A 25,801-nucleotide genomic window follows, 5' to 3' on the forward strand; every position below is an offset into this window, starting at 1 on the left:
TTGTTGAAGAGGATTTCTTTGCTCTATTTAAAGTTTCTTGCTCCTTTATCAAAAATTAGGTGATTCTCTGTCTGGGGAACATTCTCTGAGTAGTCAAGCCTATTCCACTGATCTGAGGGTGTGTCTTTATTCCAATGCCATGCTGTTTTGATAACTATTGCTTTGTAAAACAGTTTAAAGTTGGGGAAAGCAATACTTCCCATATGCTTTTTCCCAATGATCGCTTTAGCTATTCAAATGTGTTTATTGTTCCAAATGAATTTCAGAAGTGTTTCATCCACTTCTTTGAAGAAAGTCATGGGTATCTTTAGAGGAATCACATTAAATCTGTACAATTCTTTGGGGATTATTGCCATTTTAATGTTGTCAATACTGCAATCCATGAGCAGGGTATATGTTTTCATTTCTGTGTGTCCTCTCTTATTTCTTGGAGCAGAGTTTTACAGTTTTCTTTGTATAGGTTTTTCACATCTTTAGTCAAGTTGATTACAAGATATTTGATTTTGTGTGGCTCTATTGTGAATGGGATTGTTTTCTTAATGTCCATTTCTTTCCTATTATTATTTGTATACAGAAAGGCCATTGTTTTTTGTGTGTTAATTTTGTAGCCTGCCACCTTGCTATATGAGTCTATTGTTCCTAGAAGCTTTTTGGTAGAGTCTTTAGGGTTTTCTAAGTAGAGGATCATGTCATCTGCAAACAGTGAGAGATTGACTTCTTCCTTTCCTATCTGGATTTCCTTGATATCTTTTTCTTGCCTAATCGTTATAGCAAGTTCTTCCAGTGCTATGTTGTATATGAGTGGTAAGAGAAGACAGCCTTGTCTTGTGCCAGAATTTAGAGGGAAGGATTTTAATTTTTGTCCATTGAGGACAATATTTGCCACTGGCTTGTGGTAGATGGCCTTAACTATATTGAGAAAGGTTCCTTTCATTTCCATCTTGCTGAGAGTTTTGATCAAGAATGGGTGTTGGACCTTATCAAATGCTTTCTCTGCATCTATTTATAAGATCATGTGATTTTTATTTTCCTTGTTGTTGATGTTGTGTATTTTGTTGATAGATTTACGGATGTTAAACCATCCTTGCATTCCTACTTGATCATAATGAATGATCTTCTTGATGAGGCATTGAATCCTATTTGCCAGGATTTTGTTGAGGATATTTGCATCTGTGTTCATTAAGGATATTGGTCTGTAATTTTCTTTTTTGGTAGCATCTCTGTCTGGTTTGGGGATCAAGGTTATGTTGGCTTAATAAAAACTATTTGGAAGTGTTCCTGTTTTTTCAATTTCTTGGAAGAGTCTTGCCAGGATTGGTAGTAGTGCCTCTTGAAAGGTTTGAAAAAATTTATTAGTGAATCCATCTGGGCCTTGGTTTTCGTTTTTGGGCATCCATTTGATTAATGTTTTAATTTTTCAATAGTGATGAGGGTGTTTAGCTATGCTACATTCTCTTTATTCAACCGTGGATGGTTATGAGTCCAAGAATTTATCCATTTCTCATTTTCAGTGGCCTAGATTTTCTCTAAGTAGTTTCTGATTACCCTTTGAATCCCTTAAATACCGATCGTGATCTCCATTTTTTCATTTCTAAAAGGAGTTATCAAGTTTCTCTCTCTCTCATTCTTTGTTATATTTTGCCAATGGTCTATCAATCATGTTTATTTTTTCGAAGAACCAACTTCTTTCATTGATCTTTCGGATTGTTTTTGGTTTTCCACTTTATTGATTTCTGTTCTCAGCTTTGTTATTTCCTTCTGTCTCCCTATTTGTGGTTTCTTTTGTTGAGCACTTTCAAATGGTCTGAGCTGCGTCATTAAGCTATTCAGGTATGCCTCTTCTTTCCTATGTGTGCTTGAAAAGCTATAAATTTTCCTCTCAGGACCGCTTTTGCTGTGTCCCATAGGTTCTGATAGTTTGTGTCTTTATCATTCGTTTCCAGGAAAGTTTTTATTTCCTCTTTTATTTTATCTGATTATCAGTATTGGGCTGTTTAACTTTCAGGTATTAATTTTTCTTCTGTGTACCTTTGGAATTCATATATAATTTCAGAGCTTTGTGGTCAGTGAAGGTAGCCTTCAAAATTTCTAACCTCTTGATATTATGGAGGTATGTTTTAAGTGCCAGCATGTAATCTATCCTGGAGAATGTCCCATGTACATTAGAGAAGAATGTTTATCCACATTTCTGGTGGAGTGTCCTTTATATATTTACTAGGCCTCTTTCTTCCATTTCTCTTTTCAGTTCTAGTATATTCTTGTTGGGTTTTAGTCTGGTTGACCTATCAAGTGTTGACAAAGCCATGTTGAGGTCTCCCACAATTACTGTTTTGTCATTGATATTCTTTTTCAGATTTGTCAGTAATTGTATTAAATATTTTGCTGGCCTCTCTTTCGGTGTATATATGTTTAGGGGAGTGATTTCTTTCTGCTATACATATCCCTTGATTAATACAAAATGTCCATCCTTGTTTCTTACAACTTTTTTGAGTATAAAGTTTGCATCATTTTATATTATTATGGCCACCCCTGCTTTTTGATGGGTGGTGTTTGCTTGGATGATTTTCCTCCAGCCTTTGATTTTGAGTCTATGTTTGTTCTGACTATTGAGGTTTATTTCTTGTAGGCAGCAGAAGGTTGGATTGAGTTTTTTGATTCATTTAGCCACTCTGTGTCTCTTAATGGGTACATTTAGTCCATTGACATTGAGAGAAAGAATTGTCATGGGATTTAGTGTCTTCTTTGTGTCAAAGTTTGGTGTGTTCGTTGGTCAGTCTTGTCTTAAAGTAGATATTTTAGTTTTTCTTTTAAGGCTGGTTTTGAGTCTGTAAAGTTTCTGAGGTATTGTTTATCTGTGAAGTCATTTATTCTTCCTTCAATCCTGAAAGTGAGTTTTGCTGGGTGCAGTATTCTAGGTGATGCATTTATTTCATTGAGTTTTGTCACTATATCCCACCACTGCCTTCTGGCCTTGAGTTTTTCTGGTGACAGGTCTGTTGTATATCTCAAGGATGCTCCCTTGAATGTTGTTTCCCTTTTTGATCTTGCTGCTTTCAGAATTCTGTCTCTGTCTTTGGGATTCATCATTGTGACTAAGATGTGTTTTGTGGTGTTTTTTTTCTGGAGTAACTTTTAGTTGGTACTCTTCAGGCATGTAGGATTTGGTCACATGTATTCTTTAGCTGTGGTAGTTTCTCTAATGATGTTCTTGACCATTGATTCTTCTTTGAGAATTTCTTCCTGGGTTTCTGGGGCTCCAATGATGCTTAAGGTTTTTTTTTGTTGTTGTTGATCTTATCAAAGACTTCTATTTTCATGTGTTCACATTCTTTGAGTAATTTTTCCATTGTCTGATATTTTGCTTTAAGACTTTTTTCCAATCTCTTCTGCTGTATGGAGTTGTTATGCATCACATCTTCAGCACACCAATTCTATCCTCAGCTGCTGTTACCCTGATGGAAAGCTTATCCATTGAGTTTTTCAATTTGTCTATTGAGTTTTTCTGACCTGTTATTTGACCTGTTATTTCAGCTTGGAGTTTTCTGATTTTTCTCTTAATATTTTCTTGTTTCTTATTAGTGTTCTGTTCAATTCGATCTATGCTTTTATTTATTTATTTATTTGAGTTCTGTGAACATCCTCCATATTTCCTCTCTAAACTCCTTATCTAAGAGACTAACTAGGTGGTTGGCCATTTTCGGGTCATCAGAGTTGCAGTCTTCATTCTTTATGCCTGGTGCTTTCCTGCATTGTTTCCCCACTGTCATACTTGTATTGTGACTTTTTTTTTAGGTGTTGTGGTAGTATTTATTGGCTAAACGATGTGCGCAGCTGTGTAGCAAAGCTACATGGTCGGCTGCGCTCCTCTCACTCCACCCTTTCCTGGCGGGTCAACTCACCTCCAAGGAATGTGAGCCATCCGCAGATGAAGCCACACAGAGGATTAAATCTTAGGCCTGAGCACGCAGCAGAGAAGACATTTCAGAGAGATATGCTGGGCTTCAGCTATCCAGCACAGTTTAGCTGCCTCCTCATTTCTGGTCGGGTCAACTCACCTCCAAGGTGAGCCATCCACACATGAAGCCACACACAGGATTAAATCTTAGGCCCAAGCTGCAGCAGAGAAAACAGTCCAGAGAGATATGCTGGGCTTCAGAGTTCCAGCTCAGTTCCGAGTTTTTCATATTTTTCAGACTGTTTTCTATCTTCTGTTGTTGTCTTTAGCTGTCAGGCAGCTCATCTTCTATCTCACTGATTCTGTCCTCAGAAGCTATTTTTCTGTTGGTGAACCCTTCCAGTGAGTATTTCATTTTGCATACCAACCTTTTTTGTCCTCTCATTTCTGTTTGAAGTTTTTCTCAGTTCTTTATTTCATGGGGGCCAGAGAGATAGCACAGCGGTTGGGCGATTGCCTTGTATGCGGCCAACACAGGAGGGACCGGGTTTGATTCCCAGCATCCTATATGGTCCCCCAAGCCTTCCAGGAGAAATTTCTGAGCTCAGAGACTGAATTAATCCTGAGAGCTGCCAGGAGTGCCCCCAAAATAAAAATAATAATAAATAATAATACTTTCATAAACTATTGAGTAAGATTAACTGTTAATTGCATGGTTTCTTTGAGGTCTTTGAACATACTCAACATTTCCTCTCTAAAATTTTTTTATCAAAGTAGGCTTTATAGATGGTTGATACTAGTTGAGCTCAGAACTCCCATTTTATTTACTAAATTTGGTGGGGTTCTGCATTGTTTTCTTATTGTGACCTTTGCTATGTGGGGGTGTTTTTTATATGTCATAGCGAGGCTCATTGACCAGAGGTGAAATGCACAGCTACTTAGTGAAGTGGAAAGGAAATGCTTTTATCAGGGCACACTAGCCTGAGGTGGAAATGGCTCTTTTAACTCAAAGAGGCCTCCACTTCCAGTCTGCCTGTTTGCCTTCATTTATTGAGTTTTGGTGGGTTTTTTGGTTGTTAGGTCACACCCAGTCATGTTCAGGGGTTACTCCTGGCTATGCGCTCAGAAATTGCTCCTGGCTTGGGGGTTCATATGGGACACTGGGGAATCAAACCATAATTTGTTCTAGGTTAGCCACATGCAAGGCAAATGCCCTACTGCTGAGCTCTCTGGACTCGAAAAATTTTTTAAATTATATCCAGATGTTCTCAGGGCATACTACTGTCATGCACTCAGGGATCATTCCTGGCAAAGCTCTGGAGACCATATGGGGTGTCAGTGATTGAAACCCATGTTAGGTGTCTGTAAAACAATCACCCTAAGCAGTCTTCCTCTGAATATCCTCTAGTCCCTGTCTATTATTTTATAGAGATTGACATGTGCATTATATAGTTTTCAGTTGTATTACATAATATATTTGCTATTTGTACTTCTCATGAAATGGTTACCCCATAGTTTGGTAGTTAGAATTCATCCGTACATCTATGCATATCTTTACACAATTACTTTTTATTATGATGTGAATACTTATATCTATTCTTAAATTACATTCAAATATGCAGGAGAGTAGCTAGAAAGATAGCTCTTCCAATTCATTCCTGGTGTGTGTGTGTGTGTGTGTGTGTGTGTGTGTGTGTGTGTGTGTGAAGTTTTATTCTGGCACCAAATGATAACCTGAACTCTTCCAGTTGGCACCTCTAGAACATTGCAGAGCCCAGGCACCACCCTTCTATCCCTTCTTTAGGGTGACTGTCCTTAAGCGTGGCCCTGTAGCACCACTGGTGGTGGACCCTATTGCAAAAAGCAAATATGTGGGGCTGGAGTGGTGGTGCAAGCAGCAGGGAGTTTGCCTTGCACTCACTAACTGTGGTTCTATGCCCCAGTGTCCTATATGGTCCCCCAAGCCAGGAGCGATTTTTGAGTGCATAGCCAGGAGTAACCCCTGAGCTTCACCAGGTGTGGCCCAAAAGAGAAAAAAGAAAAAGAAAAAAGCAAATATGCACTGCAGTATTATTAACTATAGATGCTTTAAAACACAATATACCTGTGACTTTTGGGAGACCAGAAAATGGTTGGGTTTTTAACCAATCCTAGTGGTGCTCAGGGGATAATCCTGACTGAGTACTCAGGGATCATTGTTGACAGTTTTTAGGTGATGATATATGGTGTCAGGGATCCAATTGGGATTGGCATCATGTAAGGCAAGTTCTTTACTATAGCTCTCTGGCCCATATGTTTTTCTTTTGTTTAATAGCAGAGGGTTTCTACACATTAACCCACTTTATTTTTCTCATTTTGCCTTCCCTCAGTCTACCAGTAGTAACACCATTCTGTTCTGTATCAAAATTCTTAAAGTTAGATTGAATTGAAAAGCTAGTTCAAGAGAGTTAGCTTTTCACATAGTAGGCCAGCTAACTTCCTGGTTCCCTGAGCATGACCAGAAGAGACATCCCCACCCCAACCTCAGAGCCACAAGTAGCGTCCAATACCGTTGGGGAAACATGGCTTCACTAAACATGCCCTCAAGGTTTATCCAGGTAATCACAAGTGGAAAGATACCTCTGTTTTATAACTTACCAATTTCATTTTGTGCAGATACATGTATGTAATATAAATGTATAATACCTACATATAATGTAGTTGTATGGGCATATATTTGCTTCCTTCTCTTGCCTATTATAACATATATCATAAAGAAAAATGTCTGGATATCTTTGTAAGTTCATGTATTTTGCTTCCTTGTATACTCAGAGGTGGAATTACTGGAACAAGAATTGATGCTGGGCCTGGAGAGATAACACAGCGGTGTTTGCCTTGCAAGCAGCCGATCCAGGACCAAAGGTGGTTGGTTCGAATCCCGGTGTCCCATATGGTCCCCCCATGCCTGCCAGGAGCTATTTCTGAGCAGACAGTCAGGAGTAACCCCTGAGCACTGCTGGGTGTGGCCCCCCCCCAAAAAAAAAGAATTGATGCTGGGGCCAGAGTGGTGGCACAAGCTGTAAGGCATCCTCCTTGTGTGTGCTAGCCTAGCACAGACCACAATTCTATCCCCAGGCATCCCATATGGTACCCAAAGCCAGGAGTGATTTCTGAGCACCTTCCAGGAGTAACCCCTGAGTGTCACCAGGTTGGGCCACCCCCCCAAAAAAGAATTGATGTTTTCACCTGTCTCAGATACAGTTAGGGTGGATAGGGGGGTGGAGATGGGCCATTGGTGATGGGAATGTTTCACTGGTGAAGGGGGATGTTCTTTATTTATGACTGAAACCCAACTACAATAATGTTTGTAAACACGGTGTTTAAATAAAGATATTATTTAAAAATTGATGCTTTCAGTTTTTAAAGGAGCCATTATGCTATTTTCCATGGTAGCTATACCTGTGTATAATCTCACTGATTGTAAACAGGGTATCCCTTTTCACCACATCCTGAGTAGCACTTACTGTCTTTTCTCTTTTTATTTTTCTTGCTATTTATGTCATTTACTTTGAGGTGGAAATTTATAAAAGTCTTTATTACTGTTCATTTTTTCTTTTTATTGACCATATATGACACTTAATATGGTATAAAGTCAGGGTATGAAATGATGCTCTCAAGAATTTTATGGACCATGATGTGATCCTGTTGTGTAATGTAACATTAAGCATTGTTATGCACTATGCTATTGATATTCATTTTTCACTCTGCCTCATATCACTATGGCTTATTTAATATTTGCTACAAGTTTATACCTTTATGTCCTCCTTAATTTACTGGTAACCACCATTTTATTCTGTTTTACTTTTCATAAATTTAACTTCTTTAGATTCCACATATAAGTAATACAACACAACTCATATTTTCAACGTGACTTAACTCACTTAACCTAACATCACCTAAGGCCCATTCGTGTTTCCATAATAGAAGAATATCTTTGTCCTGGATGAATATTATACTGTGTAAATTGCCCACATCTCTTTGAAATACTATTCCATTAAGGGGCAATTGTCATATCTTAGGAGTTGTGAATATGCTACTTTTAACATGAACATGTGTATGTATCTTGGAAATATTTTAGTATATGCCCAAAATTGGAAGTGCTGAATTATATAATAGATTTTTATATTTTTGAGGAACTTCCATACTGTTTTTCAGTGTGATTAAACAGGACCTATTTATTTTCCTTTGAACTGCATCTAGTTACTTCTGTTTCATCATATTTTTACCAAAATCTGTCTTTGGCCTTCTTGATGATAAGTATTTTCAAAGGTGTGAAATGAACTCTGATTGTAGTTTGAATTTCATCCTCCATATGATTAGTAATTTTGAGCATCTTTTAATTTATATAAATAAATGTCTTCTTTGGAAAAATGCCTATTCACATCATATGCTCATTCTTTAAATCAGATTACTTTTTTCTCTATCAGGTTTAAACCATTATTTAAAATGTTTGAATATCAACTCTTAACAGATACAGTTTGCAAAAGCTTCTCCTGTTCTGTAATTTAATTTTCTTCATTGTTTATTTTATGTGAAAATACTGTTTAGTTTAATGTAGTCCTAATGGTTTAATTTTATTTTTGTGGCAGATTTCCAAAAAAGAGCATCACCAGATCTAAGGTTAAGGAGCTTATTGTTTATACTTTGTTCTGAAATTTGTGGTTTTATGTTTCTGCTTTAGTGGTCTAATCTGAGTGCCAGTGCTACAATTCTCTGTAGAGATTAGGAGAAATGTGGTGAAATTGGGCCATTGGTATAGCTACAGTTGTACGGGAGTGTTTGTAGCTAGCAGGGCTTCAGCAGGGTAGGGGACTTAGTCCACCCACCCCACTCCCATGTTGCACCATTTGATTAACTGTTAGACCGATATATCCATGAGATTTTACTGCTAGTTGTGCCTGCCTCTCTTTCAAGAGCTAGACGAGTCCATGGTGTTGGTTACTTGTACTGACATGGCAGTCAATTCTAAGTACTGGGCTCAGCTGCTGGGACTCCTGGAAGTACAGAGGTGTAGGGAGAGGCAGCCAGTACCTGACTCCAAACTATCCCTGGAGATGTCTGATGCCATGTTTTTAAACCTATTTTCTCATGGGTTGTCCCCCTCCCCGAGACAGTCGGCTTTTTAGAGCGTACTCCATGATAACTTTACTGTTTGTTCAATGCAGTTCATATAAAAGCAGCACTGGTGTCACTTGGCCACTTATGGAGAGACACATTTTGGGATCTCTTTCTAGATTTGCTAAATTATAACATGTTTTATTTTTATTTAACTTTGCTTTACTGTTTTGTTTTGGACCAAAACCAGTGATGCTCAACTTACTCTTGGTTCTGAGCTCAGGAATCACTCTTGGCAGGTGTAGGGGACTATACAGGGTGACAGAGCTTGAAGCTGGACCAGGTATGTGTAAGGAAATACCTCATCAGTATTGTTTCTCTGGCACCAATCAGTTTTTTTTAATAATCTCTGTGGTGAATCAGATAATACACAAACATAAACTTAAGTGTTTTAGGCCATTGGTCTTCAGATTTCCTTTGTAGATTTAAGCACTATTTCTATGGAATAAGAACTTTGGATTTTAATAAGGGAAAATACTTAGTAAGTATGGTTAATTATAAATATTGCAACTCTTTGAAGTTTCCTCAGGTGGAATTCCTTGTTCCCAATACACAATGAGTTCAGCATACTTATCAATCATTAAAGTTCAATCCCTTTCTTAAAAATAGGTAACTGAGCTCTGGGAAAATAAGTGATTTGTTTAAGGTTACTCAGATAATATTGCATGCTCAGAATTTAGAAGCTTAAGACTAATAGCAGGGATTTTGTAGAGAAGATACTCTAAAAACAGTTCCCAGGATTTACTTATACGTTATACTTGAAATAATTATAGGAATTTCACTTTTGACTTTCAGAAACACATATAACTCCAAATGAAATTGTCCAGAATACTGGATTTTTTAAGTCTCAAAAGACAAAGACAAAGTTATTTATTTTATAAGATTCTATGATATGATAGTTGAAAAAATGGATAAAATAACACTCCAGTGGACAGAAGTTTTATTTGGGGGAGCATACCTGATGACACTCAGGGGTTACTCCTGGCTATACACTCAGAAATCGCTCCTGGCTGGGGGGGGCATATGGGATGTAGGGGGGTCAAACCACAGCCAGTCCTGGGTCAGCCGTGTACAAGGCAAATGCCCTACTGCTGCACCATAGTTCCAGCTCCTGATTTTATATTTTTACATATGGTGTACAAAAATATTTTATAGATGAGTCTCAGTGCCTGTGTATGGAATTTTTATTTTACATGCTGAATGTTTTTACAAGGAGGAATATTTTTTATATGTGGCATATGATTCAAAGTTATAACTTAAGAGTAAAAGAGAGTTGATTTGTACTCTGATAACTGGTATATACTAAAACTCTACTTTAGCTCTTGGATATGTGCTACAATGAGGTCTTCTCAAGACATTCCAGATTAGGGCATTATAAATCCTGATGAGAGTTTCATGCTTCTAAACAGGAGTATTACTTCATTTTAAAACCTCAATTAGGTTTTCTATGTTGGGAGGCGGTGAATACAGCTGTTAGACTTTCATTTGGACCTTATAGGCCATAAGAATTAGAACTTAACTCATGTGAGACCCAATTTTTATTGTAGCAAATATAGCAAGTATGTTTAACTTGATACTTGACTTATATTAGTTCATTTCTAACCACCTAACAGCAAATTTAAACTCAAAGAGCACTTTGGATTTGTTGAACAACTTTCTTTCCTATTACACAACAACTGCCCCACCCCGATAGTATGGCTGAGCATTCTGTTTCTCAGGCTGCCCCAATCCCCTGCATTCTCCCTTCATGCCAGGTTACCTTATAAAAAGGTCCACTTGCTGAGTGACCTAAGTGACCTAAAGAAACCCAAGGAGTGGAACCTCAGGCCAGTCCAGCACTGCCTTTGTGTCTATTTCCTTGTCATGAGGCCCAAGGAGTGGTGAATTAAGTGATGTGAAAATGAAAATGGGGTGATATTCCCCTTTGGTGGGTGAATAATTGTACTTTGAATAATGATTAATATAATCATGGAAAAAGTGATTCATGTAGCAGTTCCCATAGTCCCCAGATTCACAGTACCCTTTTGTCTTAGTAATTTCTTTGAAAATCCTCAAAGTCAGAAGGAAAGTGGAACAGTTTTGAAATAATAAGTAGTTCAGGTCTAAAGTTTATGTCTAAGGCACATAAGTATTTATGTCCTAAAAACTTAGCAGACATTGAAAACAATAATGTCCACAAATTAAAATAAAATATTTTCACTTATTTATTTTATTTTATTTTATTTTATTGAAATTGTGATCTATAGAGTCCTTCATAGTTGAATTTCAGATATACAGTGAGATAGGGTCATTCCTACACCAGTGTCAACCTCCCTCCACCAATGATTACTAGAATGATTACTATACCACCATCCTTTGCCCCCTGGCCTGCCAGTATAACAGTCCCATCAAAGTTTAGATTAAAGTTTAGATTTATTTTTTTCCCTTTCTGTACTAAGTTGAAATTTTTAACAACTGGTCAGGCTCCTCCAAGTTTTTGTCTTTTTTTTCTTTTTCTTTTCCTTTTTATCTCCAACAGAACCACATAACTTGAATCATCTTATTCAGCTACATAAATTGAAGGGAAAAATGGATGGTACCAGGACCAGATAGTCATATGAACATTTAGTGAAAATAAAAAATTATCAGATTTAAGTACCAAACCAAAATTCAATGACAACAGAATCGATATCCAACCAACAGCAAGCTGTACAAATGGGGACCGGTCACACTAGCATTCTGGAGGGGAAAGGAGGGATATATGGGATGCATGCCAGGAACAGGGGTCGATGGAGGACAATACTGGTGGTGGGAATGCCCTTCATTCATGGTCACTATGTACCTTAAATATTACTTTGAAAGATTTGTAATTCACTTTGGCCACAATAAAAATTTAAAAAAAAAGTTTAGGTGTGTTGATTCTATTGTCTTATTTAGATTTGGTATTTAGTTCTCTTTCTTAATATTATCTTTATTAAAGCATCTTAATTACAAAACTTAAGTGTAGTTGGGATTTGTCATGAAGAGAAAACCCCTTTCACCAGTGCAACATTCCGATCACCAATATCCCAAACCCTCAACCCCACCCTGCCTGTACTCGAGATAGGCATTCTACTTTTCTCACCCACTAACATTGTCACCACAGCAGTCAATTAGTTATTTCTCTAACTGAGCTCACCACTCTTTGTAGTGAGCTTCCTATCCTTAGCCGGTCCTTCCATCTCTCATCTCTATTGTCTCTGGGCATTATTACAATATTGTCTTTTATTTTTCTTAAAACCCATAGATAAGTGAAACTATTCTGTATCTCTCTCCCTCTGACTTATTTCAGTCAGCATAATATATTCTTTGTCCATCCATGTATAGGAAAATTTCATGACTTCATCTCTCCTGACGGCTGGATAATATTCCATTCTGTATATGTACTATAGTTTCTTTAGCCATTCATTTGTTGAAGGGCATCTTGGTTGTTTCCAGAGTCTGGCTATTGTAAATAGTGCTGCAATGAATATAGATGTGAGGAAGGGATTTTAGAATTGTATTTTTTTGTTCCTATGCTATATCACTAGGAGTGGTATAGCTGGATCATATGGGAGCTCAATTTCCAGTTTTTGGAGGAATCTCCATATTGTTTTCCATAAAGATAGTACTAGATAGCATTCCCAGCAGCAGTGAATGAGAGTTTCTTTACCTCCACATACCCACTGGCACTGATTATTCTTATTTCTTGTGATGTGTGCCAGTCTCTGTGGCATGAGTTGGTACCTCATTGTTATTTTGATTTACATCTCCCTGATAATTAGTGATGTGGAGCATTTTTCACGTGCCTTTTGGCTATTTATGTTTTTTCTTTGAGGAAGTGTCTGTACATTTATTCACTTCATTTTTGATGGGATTAGATTTTTCTTGTTAAGTTCTGTCACTACCTTGTATATCTTAATATATTAATGCTCCTTAATATTAATATTAATATTAATGTTTCTTGTCTGATGGGTATTGAGTGATATATCTCTCCTTCTATGGGTGTCTTTTATATCCTAGGCACTATTTTCTGTGAGGTGCAGAAGCTTCTCAGCTTAGTATAGTCCCATCTCTTTATCTCTGCTTGCACTTGTTTGGAGAGTGCTGTTTCCTCCTTGAAGATGCCTTTTTGGAGTGTTTTACCTATGTGTTGTTCTGTATACCTTATAATATTGGGTCTGATATGAAGGTCTTTAATCCATTTGAATTTAACCTTTGTGCATCGTGTTAGATCAGTGCTTCTCAAATAGTGAGGCTCAAATAGTGAGGCTCCGTAAAGGGGGGGACGGGTTTGAGGTCAGCAAACACTGTCATAACAAGTTAAGCCCCATGTTTATGTCTCTGTATGTCTCTGGAGCTGAGAGTTGCTGTGTCCTGCTTCAAAGCCCTCTTCGAAAAGCTATGCATTGCAAAATGTGCTCATTGTAGCCATTAGTCCAGACATCACCTCTGATTAAAAAATCAGCTCAAATTATTTTATATATTTTTGTTTTGCAGATTAAAGATTTTTTAATTCAAAATATTATTTACAGTCATTCAGGGGGGCTCGAAAAATGTTTTCTTCTTCCTTGGGGGCATGACAGAAAATAATTGAGAAGTACTGTGTTAGATGGAGGTTCAAGTTCACTTTTTTGCAAGTTGCTGACCAGTTGCCCAAACACCAATTGTTAAAGAGGCTTTCCTTGCTCCATTTTGGATTTCTTGCCCCTTTATCAAAGATTAAGTTATTGTATGTCTGGGAACATTCTCTGCATACTCAAGTCTATTCCACTGATCTGAGGATCTGTCTTTATTCCAATACTATGTTGTTTTAATGACTATAGCTTTGTAATACAATTTAAATTTGGGGAACTGATGCCTACCATATTCATTTTCCCAAGGATTGCTGTAGTACTTGTATGTATTTATTGTTTCAAATGAATTTCAGGAGTGTTTGATCCACTTTTTTGAAGAATTTCATGGGTATGCTTAGAGAGATTGCAATAAATCTGTACAAAGGTTTGGGGAGTATTGCCATTATTATGATGCTAATTCTCCCAGTCCATAAGCATGGTATGTATCTCCATTTCCTTGTGCCCTATTTTATTTCTTGAAAAAGGGTTTTGTAATTTTCTTTGTATAGCTCTTTCACATATTTAGGTAAGTTGACTCCAAGATATTTGAGTTTGTGTGGCACTAATTAGAGCGGAGTTTTTTAAATGTTAGTTTATTTTCTATCATTATTGGTGTATAAGAAGGCCATTGATTTTTGCCTGTTAATTTTGTAACCTGCAACTTTGCTACATGAATCCATTGGTGCTAGAAGCTTTTTGGTAAGTCTTTAGGGTTTTCTAAATATAGTAGCATGTCATCTGCAAATAGTGAGAGCTTGATTTCTTCCTTTTCTATCTGGATGTGCTGATATCTTTATCTTGCCTAATCACTATGGCAAGAAATTCCAGCACTATGTTGAATAGGAGTGGTGAAAGTGGGCAGCCTTGTCTTGTACCAGATTTTAGAGGAAAGGCTTTTAGTTTATCTCCATTGAGAATAATATTTGCCATTGGCTTGTGGTAGATGGCCTTGACTATATTGAGAATTGTTCCTTCTATTCCCATCTTGATAAGAGTTTTTATTAAGTATAGGTGTTGAACCTTATTGAATGCTTTTTCTGCATCTATTGATATGATCATATGATTTTTATTTTTTGTTGATATGGTGTATTATATTATTTATGGTATTTATGATATTATGGTATTTAGTTCTATTGTTATTTTTCCCCACCAATGCATCTAAAACCCCTTGCCCCTGGTCCTTTTCCTTTTTCATTTCTTCTTAGTTTTATAGAAAAATGCAGAAATATGTAGTAAAACAAAGTTACTTCTTTTTTTTTTCTTTTGTACAAAGTTAATTCTTTTCTCTTAAATAATTATAATCTTTCACAGTGGTAGGGGATGATACATGCCTGGAGCTCTGCTCAGATTCTCAGCCTTGGAAAAACCAAGAACACTGTCATTTTTATTTCATAATCCATACTGAGTTTTCACAGGGTGTTTGATTTTTTTTATCAAAATATCCAGGAAATTTGAACTTTAAGAAAGCAGTTTCATGAAGTAAAATGCAGGGTGATTTGATGTTTATACATTGGGCTGAATATTTTGTCCTGCCTGAGAGATATTTCTTTTATTTCCTTTAAAAATGTTCACTTCCCACTGTAGCGTCCTATGCTATCTAAACACACAATTTAGCAACCTTAGTTAGATTCCATGTCCTTCTGTGAAATGGCCAAATCACCACCCACCCCAAAAACTGAAGTTTTGCAAGTGGGATAGGAGATACCAATATCTTTACACGTTATTAGAATAAATAAGGTTTCACATAGGTACCTTACCACTATCTCAACAAGGTTATTGGTTCTTATCCACATTTTATTTATTAAAACACAGAGACCAATTGAATTTTTTCTACATTAAAGTAATTTCTGGGGCACAGAAAAATGGTGTACTTCATTACTTAACTTTGAATATTGAACTATGTTCTTCATATTACATTTATAAGGTAATGTTCTTCATATTACATTTGATATATATTTCTTAGGAGTAAAATAAATATAACAAGAACCATATTTTACAGCAAACTAAAACTGTTAACTGTGACTGGCACAATATTTAATGAGAAAGGAATACCAGAAGCATTCCTTGGCACAGAGGGCTGTTCCATCCTGATCAGTTGCTTCAAATTGGAATGATACATAGTTTACATCCCTGTGTGTTAGTTCAGTGATAAATAACAACACTAAGGTTACCATTTAAGTCCATTTAAGGCTACATGAGTGTTAAGTCTAGTTTTCTCTTCTGAGCCATCTAGAAGAGCAAATGTGGGAGCTATTTTGGCCAATACCTGCCTGTGTAATAGAGTTAAAAGATATAGGACTGTTTGACTGCAGAAACTGGCCTATAGAGGAAGGAAGTGATTGTTGTCTTTACAATTCAGCCTCGTTAATATTTGAGGAATATTTTCTAGTTTAATCCAGAGGAAAGAATTAGTACTTTTAAATAAGCTTATCAAGACCAAGATAATAATAATGTTAAGTAGTTGCAAACATCTTCAGAGCCAATAATTTTTCATCATCCCAAATCGTAGTGAAGTGATTAGATCAACCCTTATGATTTTAATTTCCCAACTTGCCAATTTTACAAATAATGTAAAGAGTAGATACAAGTCAAGGAAACTCAATTTTCTGTCTCCTTGAATGCATTTCTTTTTACATACTGGTTACACTAAAAGAGGCAGGTCTGATTTAGTTTTTCTACTAGAAGCAGACATTTTTGTTGGTAGGAGGCCAATTGAGAAGCACTCATTTTTGATCAGTCTATAGACTCCTTGATGAGTATACAGGTGAAGCTGTGCGTAGAAGCTGTCCATAACTCTGGGGAAACACAAAGAACTGTGTTTAAAGGACTTTAAGATTTTACCTCTCAATTTTTCAAGTCAAGTGTATTAATTTACTAGTTCAGAATTTAAAGAAAAAACACTAGGCATTGTATCAACCTCTATTGTCTGGTCTTAGACACTGAGCAAATATAATTAATGCTGCCGAGTTTTAACATCCCAGATATTTTTTTTAATTGCTTTATTTAAACCCATGGTTTACAAAGTTGTTCCTAATAGAGTTGTTTCTGGCATACAATGTTCCAACACCAATCCCACTATCAGTGTAAAATTCCCTCTATCATTGCTCCCAGTTTCCCACCCATCATCAAGCCTGCCCCCTTGGCAGGTACAAAGTAATTTATGATGATTATCTGGAAAACCATAAAAGAAAATACAACACAAAAGCAAATGGTATTATCAAAATGTAAATCAATAAGGATCATTTTGTGATAATTTTTATTTCTCAATGGTGTTATTAAAGTCATTGCCTGAGAATTTACTGAGTTGTGATTGGTGTTAGTTGAGCTTTCTTTCTGGTTTATGTTTTGGTTGACTGAGCTTGGTAGTTTTCTGTACAACTTGTTCATCAGATTTGCTGTGATCCTATAGATGGACCCTACTATTAAATATTGAGGTGTCGCTGCCACTTGTGGCCACATGGTCCAGGATCTATAGATCTAGAACAATTTGGTGACTGGAACAGTTGTAAAATCTGGGTTGTTTCTTTAGGAGGGTGTCAGCTCTGACTGTGGGCTTCTGTGACTTCAGGCAGAAAGAGAAATTTGCCCATCCCCATTTCAAGAAGGCCCCAAAATTGTCAGCCTAGATCAGTCACTATGAACATACTCTAGAGTATTTTTTGTAGTAAAGCTGGGTCTTTTTCTGCTAGCAAGATGGCAGCTGTGAGAAGGGGCTGCTGTTTTTTTTTTTTCCAGTATTAGGAGGTTGAATATAAAGAGGACATGGCCTGCTCCCATTTCAAGAATATCTAAGATTTTTCAACCCTAGAATGGCCGCACCTCGGAAAATTCAGCTCATCTCAAAGATTTTTGTTGGGTCTTTCTCCCAGATTCTGGGACCCGGATAAATTGAGAGCTTATGAAAAATATCCATCTTTACTTGACCCTTTGCAAACAACTTTCTTCAGATCAAGACTGCATACTCTTTTTTTGATGCTGTCTTATGCACAGTTTAGCTTCTTCCCCTGAAGCATTCCTTCCTAAATCATAATACTTTGGCTACCCTTCAAACATTGTCTCTGTCTCAAGGTTGTAAATGGAGGGGTTTTCTTTTTTTCTTTCCTCTTGTTCTAGTCCACTTTCTGACTTTCTAAGACACTGCCCACATTCTTTTCTTTCTATCAAAACAGATTTTATAGAAAACTTTCCTTGCCCAGCCCAAGTCATTCATGATGTATAGCAAATTAAATAAAGAGTCTAGGCTAGTTTTCCAATTTACTGGGAAACTGTTGCCTAAGACGCCTTGTAGCTCATTTAACTTCCTTTGTCATTTCAGAGAGCAAAGTTGAATGCTGCATTTACGTGTGTGGCTTCCATTGAGCAGAATGATTACAAATGGACTGTGTTTTGAATTAGTCTTGAATTATGTATTTCATCTGTGAGGTTGGCACATACTTGAAAGCCACAAGCTACTGTTTTCTGAGCTTCTTTACTCTTGAGAAGAAAACTTATGAATCGAGTTTGGAAATTATCCAGGAACTGCCCCTCCTAATGCAGCTAAATGTAGACTACAGCTGTTTCCTCCAGCAATACCCACACAGACAAAAATTTTCATTTCTTCTCTTACAGAGTATCTCCTCTGCAGAAGTCTGAGATAGTGGATGTGGTTAAGAAGAGGGTAAAAGCCATCACTCTCGCCATTGGGGATGGTGCCAATGACGTTGGGATGATCCAGACGGCCCATGTGGGTGTGGGAATCAGCGGGAACGAGGGCATGCAAGCGACCAACAACTCGGATTATGCCATTGCACAGGTCAGAGGTGTGTCTGTTGATGGAGAAGTGAGATCAATGTGAAGAACTGGCTGCTGCTAAATCAAAGAATTCTGCCTTAAACTCAGCCTTTTGAGGTTGCTGTCTAGATCAAGGCACCAGTATATTTGATTTATCTATAGTTCTCATCTTGGGTAGTTTTGAAATTCCTGTTCTGCAGGGTTTTGGGGCCAGTTACGTGGTGGACGAGCTTTCTGTCAGCTAAGCAAATATTTTTTTTTTTTTGGTTTTTGGGCCACACCCGGTAATGCTCAGGGGTTACTCCTGGCTATGTGCTCAGAAGTTGCTCCTGGCTTGGGGGACCATATGGGACACCGGGGGAATCGAACCGCGGTCCGTCCAAGGCTAGCGCAGGCAAGTCAGGCACCTTACCTTTAGCGCCACCGCCCGGCCCCAGCAAATATTTTTTAACCCTGAATGATAGATCCTTAAATAGATCCCTAATAATAGGAATATCTTATCTTCAGCTCCCACATGACAGCATGTACTTTCCCGAATGCCATGTTCCATTAAGAGGAACTGCTTGTCACATTTGATTCTCCGCAGTGCTCATATATATGTCACCACTTTCAGAGGCTTGAACAGTCTCCTGTCAGTGTTTAAGGTCAGGAAAAAGGGCTGATTTGGAGCTCATAGAAATGACCATTGTGCTGCTTAAAACCAATGCTCTATGATGAATTGTCAAAAGCATAATATATGCTTGGGATTAATTATCCTGTGGTCAGGAGCAAATGCCCTTCTTCAGTTCAGTTAAGTTCAGTCCATTTTTCTCTGGATCAAAATCTTGCATGTATGGAGCTCCTGGTTTATTTGTAACCTATAGAGTCAGATCTGAAGATGAAAGAAAGGAGAGACTATTTCTGATTCCCAAATAAAGAATAGCCAACCTTCCAAATCCTAGGGTTCACTCTAGATCACTTGACTCTTGTTCATCCAGAAAAAAGACAGATCACAATGGACTCTAGTAATTTCCTCCTATCCCCAGATTGCAACAATTTTTGATTATATGTCTGCTTACTAGCTGGCTGGCTAGCACTCCCTCGTGCTTCTCTAATATTTATTCTTGGGGTGGGGGGATTTGCTAAACTTAATCATATAAACAAACACAGGAAATAATAGCTTTTACTCTCTTCATGCTGAGACTCCAGAGTAGCAGGCTGATTTTCTGCTATGCTGAGGCTTCATCTCCCTAGAGTAAGATGGTGGTAAGAGTGGGGGAAAACTCTGCATTACATCACATCGAACAAACTCTCCCAGTTCATGATTCCAAAAGAGCAGATAGGAATTACAAGGTCCTCAAGACTGAAAAGTGCTCGGAAATCTATCTCATTCCTTACTGGATTTCAAATCAGTTTTCAAGACAATTGCTCAAGTAGATAGTAGAAGAAATTCTGGTTTTACAGATGGGAAAATAGGGGTTTCTTCACTTGAGGGGGCCAGGCTCAAGTATGAGATTTCAGGGCTTTGGGACTCCAGACCAGCACATGACTTAGGAGAATGGCCCCACACACCTGCTGCTTTGCTTTCCTGAGTCGACTGGCCAAGGCTCATGGGACACAGGCTTCCTGTAGCCTGTCAGCAACTGTAGATGTAATACACCCCAACATTATTAAATATTTGAGTTATAGCATCATCGGGCTCAAAGGGATATTTAGAGGTTTCCTAGGAGTTCCAGGCAAATATTTGCCTGCCTTTTTCTTGAAAATGTCTAGGGAAGGGCAATTCCATGGTCTGCTTTATTGAAACTGCATACTAATGATATGTCGAACCTGGAGTAATACTCATTTTAAATTAAAAGCATCAAAGGATCATGGAAAGGGGAGTGGGGCTTTATATCTCTGTTTGGGGCTTCTTGCTTCTCCAAGTGTCCTAGTCACCTCAGCCAATGGCCCTGCTAAGTGGCCACCTGTGTCTGTAGACTGGAGTTTCTCTTGTCTTGTTCATTGAGTTAGCAATTAAGTCACATCCTCTTTTCTCCTCCTCCTCAACACCCTCTACACCCTTACTTTCCTCCTCTTGCTTAATTAGTAAGTGGGAAAAGCCATATATCCTTTGCCTCCTGTGAAATTATGAATGTCTTTGGTTGCAGTGAACGCTGTGATCAATGTATTTTTAGTGCACGGTTGATTTGTTTTACGTATGAGAAAGTACTCTTTCAGATTAATTCATAGACTTTACTCTGGAAAAATGGTGAGGCAATCAGAGTGCTACTTCTACATCTTACTGCCAACCTATATCTTTTCTCCAGTGAAGGCCCCGGCTTTTCTGCCTTGCCCATGAATAGCATGTAAGAGGAGCCTATGCAATCTGGCCTTCCAGCCTCAAGTTTCTGTTTGTGAGAAATAATGGTTCCTACTACCCTTTTTATGTGTTTGGAATGACCTCATGAAAAGAGCATTTTGATTTAGGATGCTTCTCCTCCCACCCCTTGCACTTCCTGAAAACAAATCCTTGTAGCACTAAAGGGGAGGCTTTCTCTATGATTCCAGCAGATGTCCTCTGTGTCCATTGAACTTTTACATGGTGGGGTGGGATGGTTCCAGGTCAAATAAAAACTTTATTTTATAGTGTTATGCTAGTAACTTTATGATTCTCTAATACACCTTTGGTGTCTTTAATAAGTCTTTATGGGAAATTTTACTTTTCCAGGTGCCCAACTTCTTCCATTTTTCAGTCATCATTTGGCTTTCAGAGTACAGGAATGAAGGATAAGTCTAACTCTCTTCTTGTGGAGAAGCTTGTTGATCTGTGAGGTCATAGGAATTAATTTTCCATCTTTAGTACTAATAATATTGTAATTTTAGAGCCTTTGGGATCAGTTTTTTAATGTCAAAGGTGATCTGAAGTTGTATGTACATATGTATGTATGTATGTACGTGTGTGTGCTGGGGGGGTTACAGTACAGAATGTTTTTAAAGCCTGTCTTAATTCTGTTTAGAGATCTTTCCCAGGAGGATGGCAGGATTTGAACTCATGGTCTACCCTGTGACTTAGCAGGCAATTAATGTTTTAGTTCGAGCCAAACTAAGTCAATCGCCTGGATTCTGAAAGCAAACCTGAAATTAACAAAGGAAAGAGAAGGAGGAGGACAGGGGAATGAACAACAGCTGGGGGACTGCTGTAGAGAGATAGTGGTTCTTTGATGGCAAGTGCAGTGTGATAATATTTTTTAAGAGGTATTTACTTGTACTAACTAAAAGAAAATCTTGGAAACCAACATGATCTTGATAAGAATATTTTAGTAAACTTTGTTGGAGGAAGTGGACACTGGTGAAGAGGTGATGTTGGAATATTGTATGCCTGAAAATAATGAATAACTTTGTAACTCTGTAATACACTAATTAAAATGTATAATATATGTCATAGGAACATTTTAATTTAAGTCAATAAAAGGGAAGTCAATAGGGCTAACTGAATGCACAGAAACTATGACTTAAGCAAAATTTAAAGAATTTTTTTTAAAAGAACACACTAACACTATAATACAACTCAATAGCTTTACCAACTTTTAGCTTCTTCTTTTGGCTTTTTCTTATTAGTGAAATAAGTTTTTTTTATTAAATAAAATTTATAAGAAAGTCCTCAAGGGAAAGCATGTTTTCTCCTGAGTGAAAAAAGAGAAAGAAATGTGGTCCAGGGCAAATATGGCTCTTGCTTTGCATGTAGCTGACCTAGGTTTGTTTTCCAGCACTTCATAAAGTTTCCTGAACCTGCAGGTTTGATGCCTGAGTAGTGCAGAGCCACAGGTCAGCCTGTGGCACTTTGAATATGATCCCACAGAAAGAGAGGCAGAGACAGAAAGAGATGTTCAAGGGATAACACAGGTTTGAAAGAACAAGGCTGTTCATAATACTTTTGGGAACTTAGTGAAATAGGACACAGAAAAAGAACCAGATTATGGGGGATGTGAATAGCCAATGTTTGCTATACTCCTATGGCAGTCTGTGTGTGCATGTCATGATTACAATATATTCTGATATTGCTGAGTATTTCAAACTGCAAGAGTCTGATACAATTCTCAATTTAGTTGTTGATAGATGCTTGATGGTTTTTGTTTTTCCTGATGGCATGGCCCTCTGGCAGGAGATGGCTCTGTATCAGATAGGGGCCTAAAAGAAAGGCAGAAAAAAGTGACTATAAAATGTGAAGGCAAAATTCTGTGTGTCTGTATTTCTTTGAGCAGGTATACTTGGGAGGGGTTGTTTTATTATTTTTATTTTGGGACCATACCCAGCTGTGTTTAGTGCTTACTCCTGGATGTATGTTCAGGAATTATTCCTAGAGGCTTGAGGGATCCCAGGAAATCAAACACACTGTACTATCGCTCTGCCTGGTATATTTGTTTTTAACCAACAGATTAACAAGCTGACAGTGATCAAGGGTCATGCATTTCAGATAGCCCTTTCTTTGAAAGCACATTAGGACAAAGTGTCCCTGCTGTTTGTTTCAAACTATCATCATAGTTAGGGGAATGGAAGAGGCCCACTGCATCTTCAATAATTAAGACACTAAGGCTTTTGTATAACAAAATTGTATGACAAGAGTAAAGTTCTTCAGCATGTTTGCTTAAAACTAAGAACTCTGTAGATTTATTTTAAGGATATTACTGAATGTTACTCAGCACTGGATCTCTGCCTGTATGGAGCATTTTTCTGGAGTGAACTTTAGAAACAGGCTTTCTTCTCATGCTCCCTTGTCTCTGCTGTGAAGCCGTGTTCCAGTTACAGGGCTCTTCTGATATTGTTTCTTTCCTCTTGCAGTTTTCCTACTTAGAGAAGCTCCTGCTGGTTCATGGTGCCTGGAGCTACAATAGGGTGACCAAGTGCATCCTGTACTGTTTCTATAAGAACGTGGTCCTCTACATTATTGAGGTAAGCAAGGTTTTTCTTTGTCCTTAAGAAGGTGCCTTTTTTTTAGACTGCACCTTTAGGTATTGAAGATGAAGTCAAGGTCTGGTTTTGTGACTGCAGAATTTAATAAAATGAGCCTTGAGTACATATGGAAGCTGGGGACACCTGTCCAATCTCCCCCACATTGCATAACAAAGATTTGACTTTTTCACCTTTCTTTGTATATCTGTGCCTACTTCTCCAGTGTGCCCATACACATATATATGGACAAAAGCTATCTTGATTCCACTCTGACTTCTGACTCCTCCTCTTTTTTCCTGTCATTGCCACCAATAGAATATCCCCATCATCATTATTCTCTTACTGGGGAAGGTAAAACTCAATAGATATCATTCAAGTATCTCTGTGGTAATGAGATATATCTAAGACAATCTATCCCACTTTTTTCTGGAATGAATGGATCTGGCTACTTGCTGCATTTCTCGGGCAAGTTTTGGGAGCAATCGTTCATTGCTTCTGGGACAATGGGATGCTATCATATAATGGGTGTGGACCAGTAAAGCCATTAAATATATCTTAATAAGTTGGTGGGCAATTTTTTCTTTTAATGCTGTGATTTGGGGCCAGAGTGAAAACACAGAGAGTAAGGCATTTGCCTTGCATATGACCAACTGGGGTTCCATCACTGGCATCCCATATGGTCCCTCAAGCCTGCCAGCAGTGATTTCTGAGCACAGAGCCAGAAGTGTCCCACAAATAAAGAAAAAAGGCTGTGATTTCACTATAATAAAATACAGTGTTTTTAGAGAAATCAGAGCAGGGGTGGGGTAGGGATTGATGACACTTGGATACAAAAGGCACCATTTTGAGGCTAAGGGTTAACAATTTAAAATGCCCCTGTTTGACTTGAGGATAACAGAGGACATGGAGATATCAGTCCAACCTGTCAGGCTACTATAATGTAGAAGTCACTCTTCTTGCCCCTTCAAGATAAGTCAGGGGGTTGAGAAAAAGTGCAGATGTTAAGTGTAATATTTATCAGTAAGGTCCAGACTGAGAATGAAAAAGAAAACTGCATGCTAATAGTATTTCTGAGCAGTGTCTGGCTGTCACACTTTCACATCAAGCCTGCCTCTCAGGACCAAGTCACAGACATCCACCATTGAAATCCAGATAAGACACAAGATTTGGTCTTCATTCTGGGATTTCTGCTCAAGATTAAAGTCTCTCTGGATTCTCTTTTGAAAGAATCCTCTTTGTTTTTGTTTGTTTGTTTGTTTGTTTGTTTGGGGGCCATATCTGACAGTGCTCAGGGCTTACTCCTGGCTGTGTTCAGAAATTACTTCTGACAGGCTCAAGTGACCATATGGGATGCTAGGGAGCAAACCTAACCTGGGTTGACCACGTGCAAGGCAAATACCCTCCTCTCTGTGCTATCTTTGTACAGGAATTTATAATACATACATAAATAAATACAAAAATAAGTAGCTGTGTGTTCTTTTCCTGTGTGCCCATATATGGGCAAAGGCTAACTTGATTCCACTCTGCCTCCTGATTCCTCCTCTTTTTTCCTGTGATTGGCACCAATAGAATATCCCATCATTTCCATTATTCTCTTACTGGGAAAGTTAGAACTCAATAGATGAAGAGTTAGAACTCATTAGATCTGGTCTCTGAAAGCATCCTATTTTTTAAAAATGATTATTTTAGGTAATTCTCTCAGAAATCTGTAGGCTCACCTTTAATCCCAGTCTGGATGAGCCTAGGGGAAAGTAGGAATGCACTTTATGTTTGAATTGAAAGGGAATACCAGTCAACTCAACCCTCCCTTTTAAGAACTACTATGCTAGAAAGGTGTAACTTTTGAAACCTAATATCAAGGCAGATTTCCAAATGTGACTAGAATTTAGGAAGCTTCACTGTGCAGAGAAATAGAAAAGCAATGTTAATCATATATGGTGTTACATTGTACTGTTTGGGGTTATATTTCTGTCTTTTAGGGGTTACTTTGCATCTGATTTCTCAATGCTTGACCAAAATAATAACCAAGATATATTTCAACTTCTACTTAGGTGGTCCCTTAAACACTCAATTCATATCATTGAACAAGTGCTTTGCATGCAGGAGCTGGCATTGCATAGTCCCTTAAGTACTCCAGGAGAAGTTCCTAAGTTCCAAGCCAGGAGTTGCGAAAGGTTACTATAACTTCTTTATCAAAGTATGTACCAGTTCTCATTAAATAGCTAAGAGCATACATAGTGGTTTGTGCTACGCATCTACTTAAACTAATTAATATAGACTTTTCCCAAGTGGTAGCTCAGATTGTTCACTGTCCAAACCTGATCAGAAAAAAGAGAGCATCTGAGTTGCGATGTATTTTTCTAATTTGCATAAAGGACAGACAACTTCGCGAGCAGAGTATGGTTTCCTCTGTAAAGAAAAACTTCTTACCTTTTACATAAATGCATCATGTGAGCTG

The 25,801-nt window shown here is 37.9% G+C and overlaps 1 protein-coding gene across 2 annotated transcripts in view; it reads left to right on the forward strand.

Annotated features, from left to right (window-relative positions):
• ATP8A2 (ATPase phospholipid transporting 8A2) overlaps positions 1–25,801 on the forward strand; it is a 763,449-nt gene that overhangs the window by 424,050 nt on the left and 313,598 nt on the right. For both annotated transcript variants that reach the window (XM_049778216.1, XM_049778217.1), the window contains exons 26-27: positions 18,271–18,454; positions 23,233–23,343. In XM_049778216.1, coding sequence (XP_049634173.1) covers positions 18,271–18,454; positions 23,233–23,343 — 295 coding nt within the window. The remainder of the gene's footprint in view (positions 1–18,270; positions 18,455–23,232; positions 23,344–25,801) is intronic.

This window comes from Suncus etruscus, chromosome 8 (genome assembly GCF_024139225.1).
Source record: "Suncus etruscus isolate mSunEtr1 chromosome 8, mSunEtr1.pri.cur, whole genome shotgun sequence".
NCBI classification, from domain to species: Eukaryota; Metazoa; Chordata; class Mammalia; order Eulipotyphla; family Soricidae; genus Suncus; species Suncus etruscus.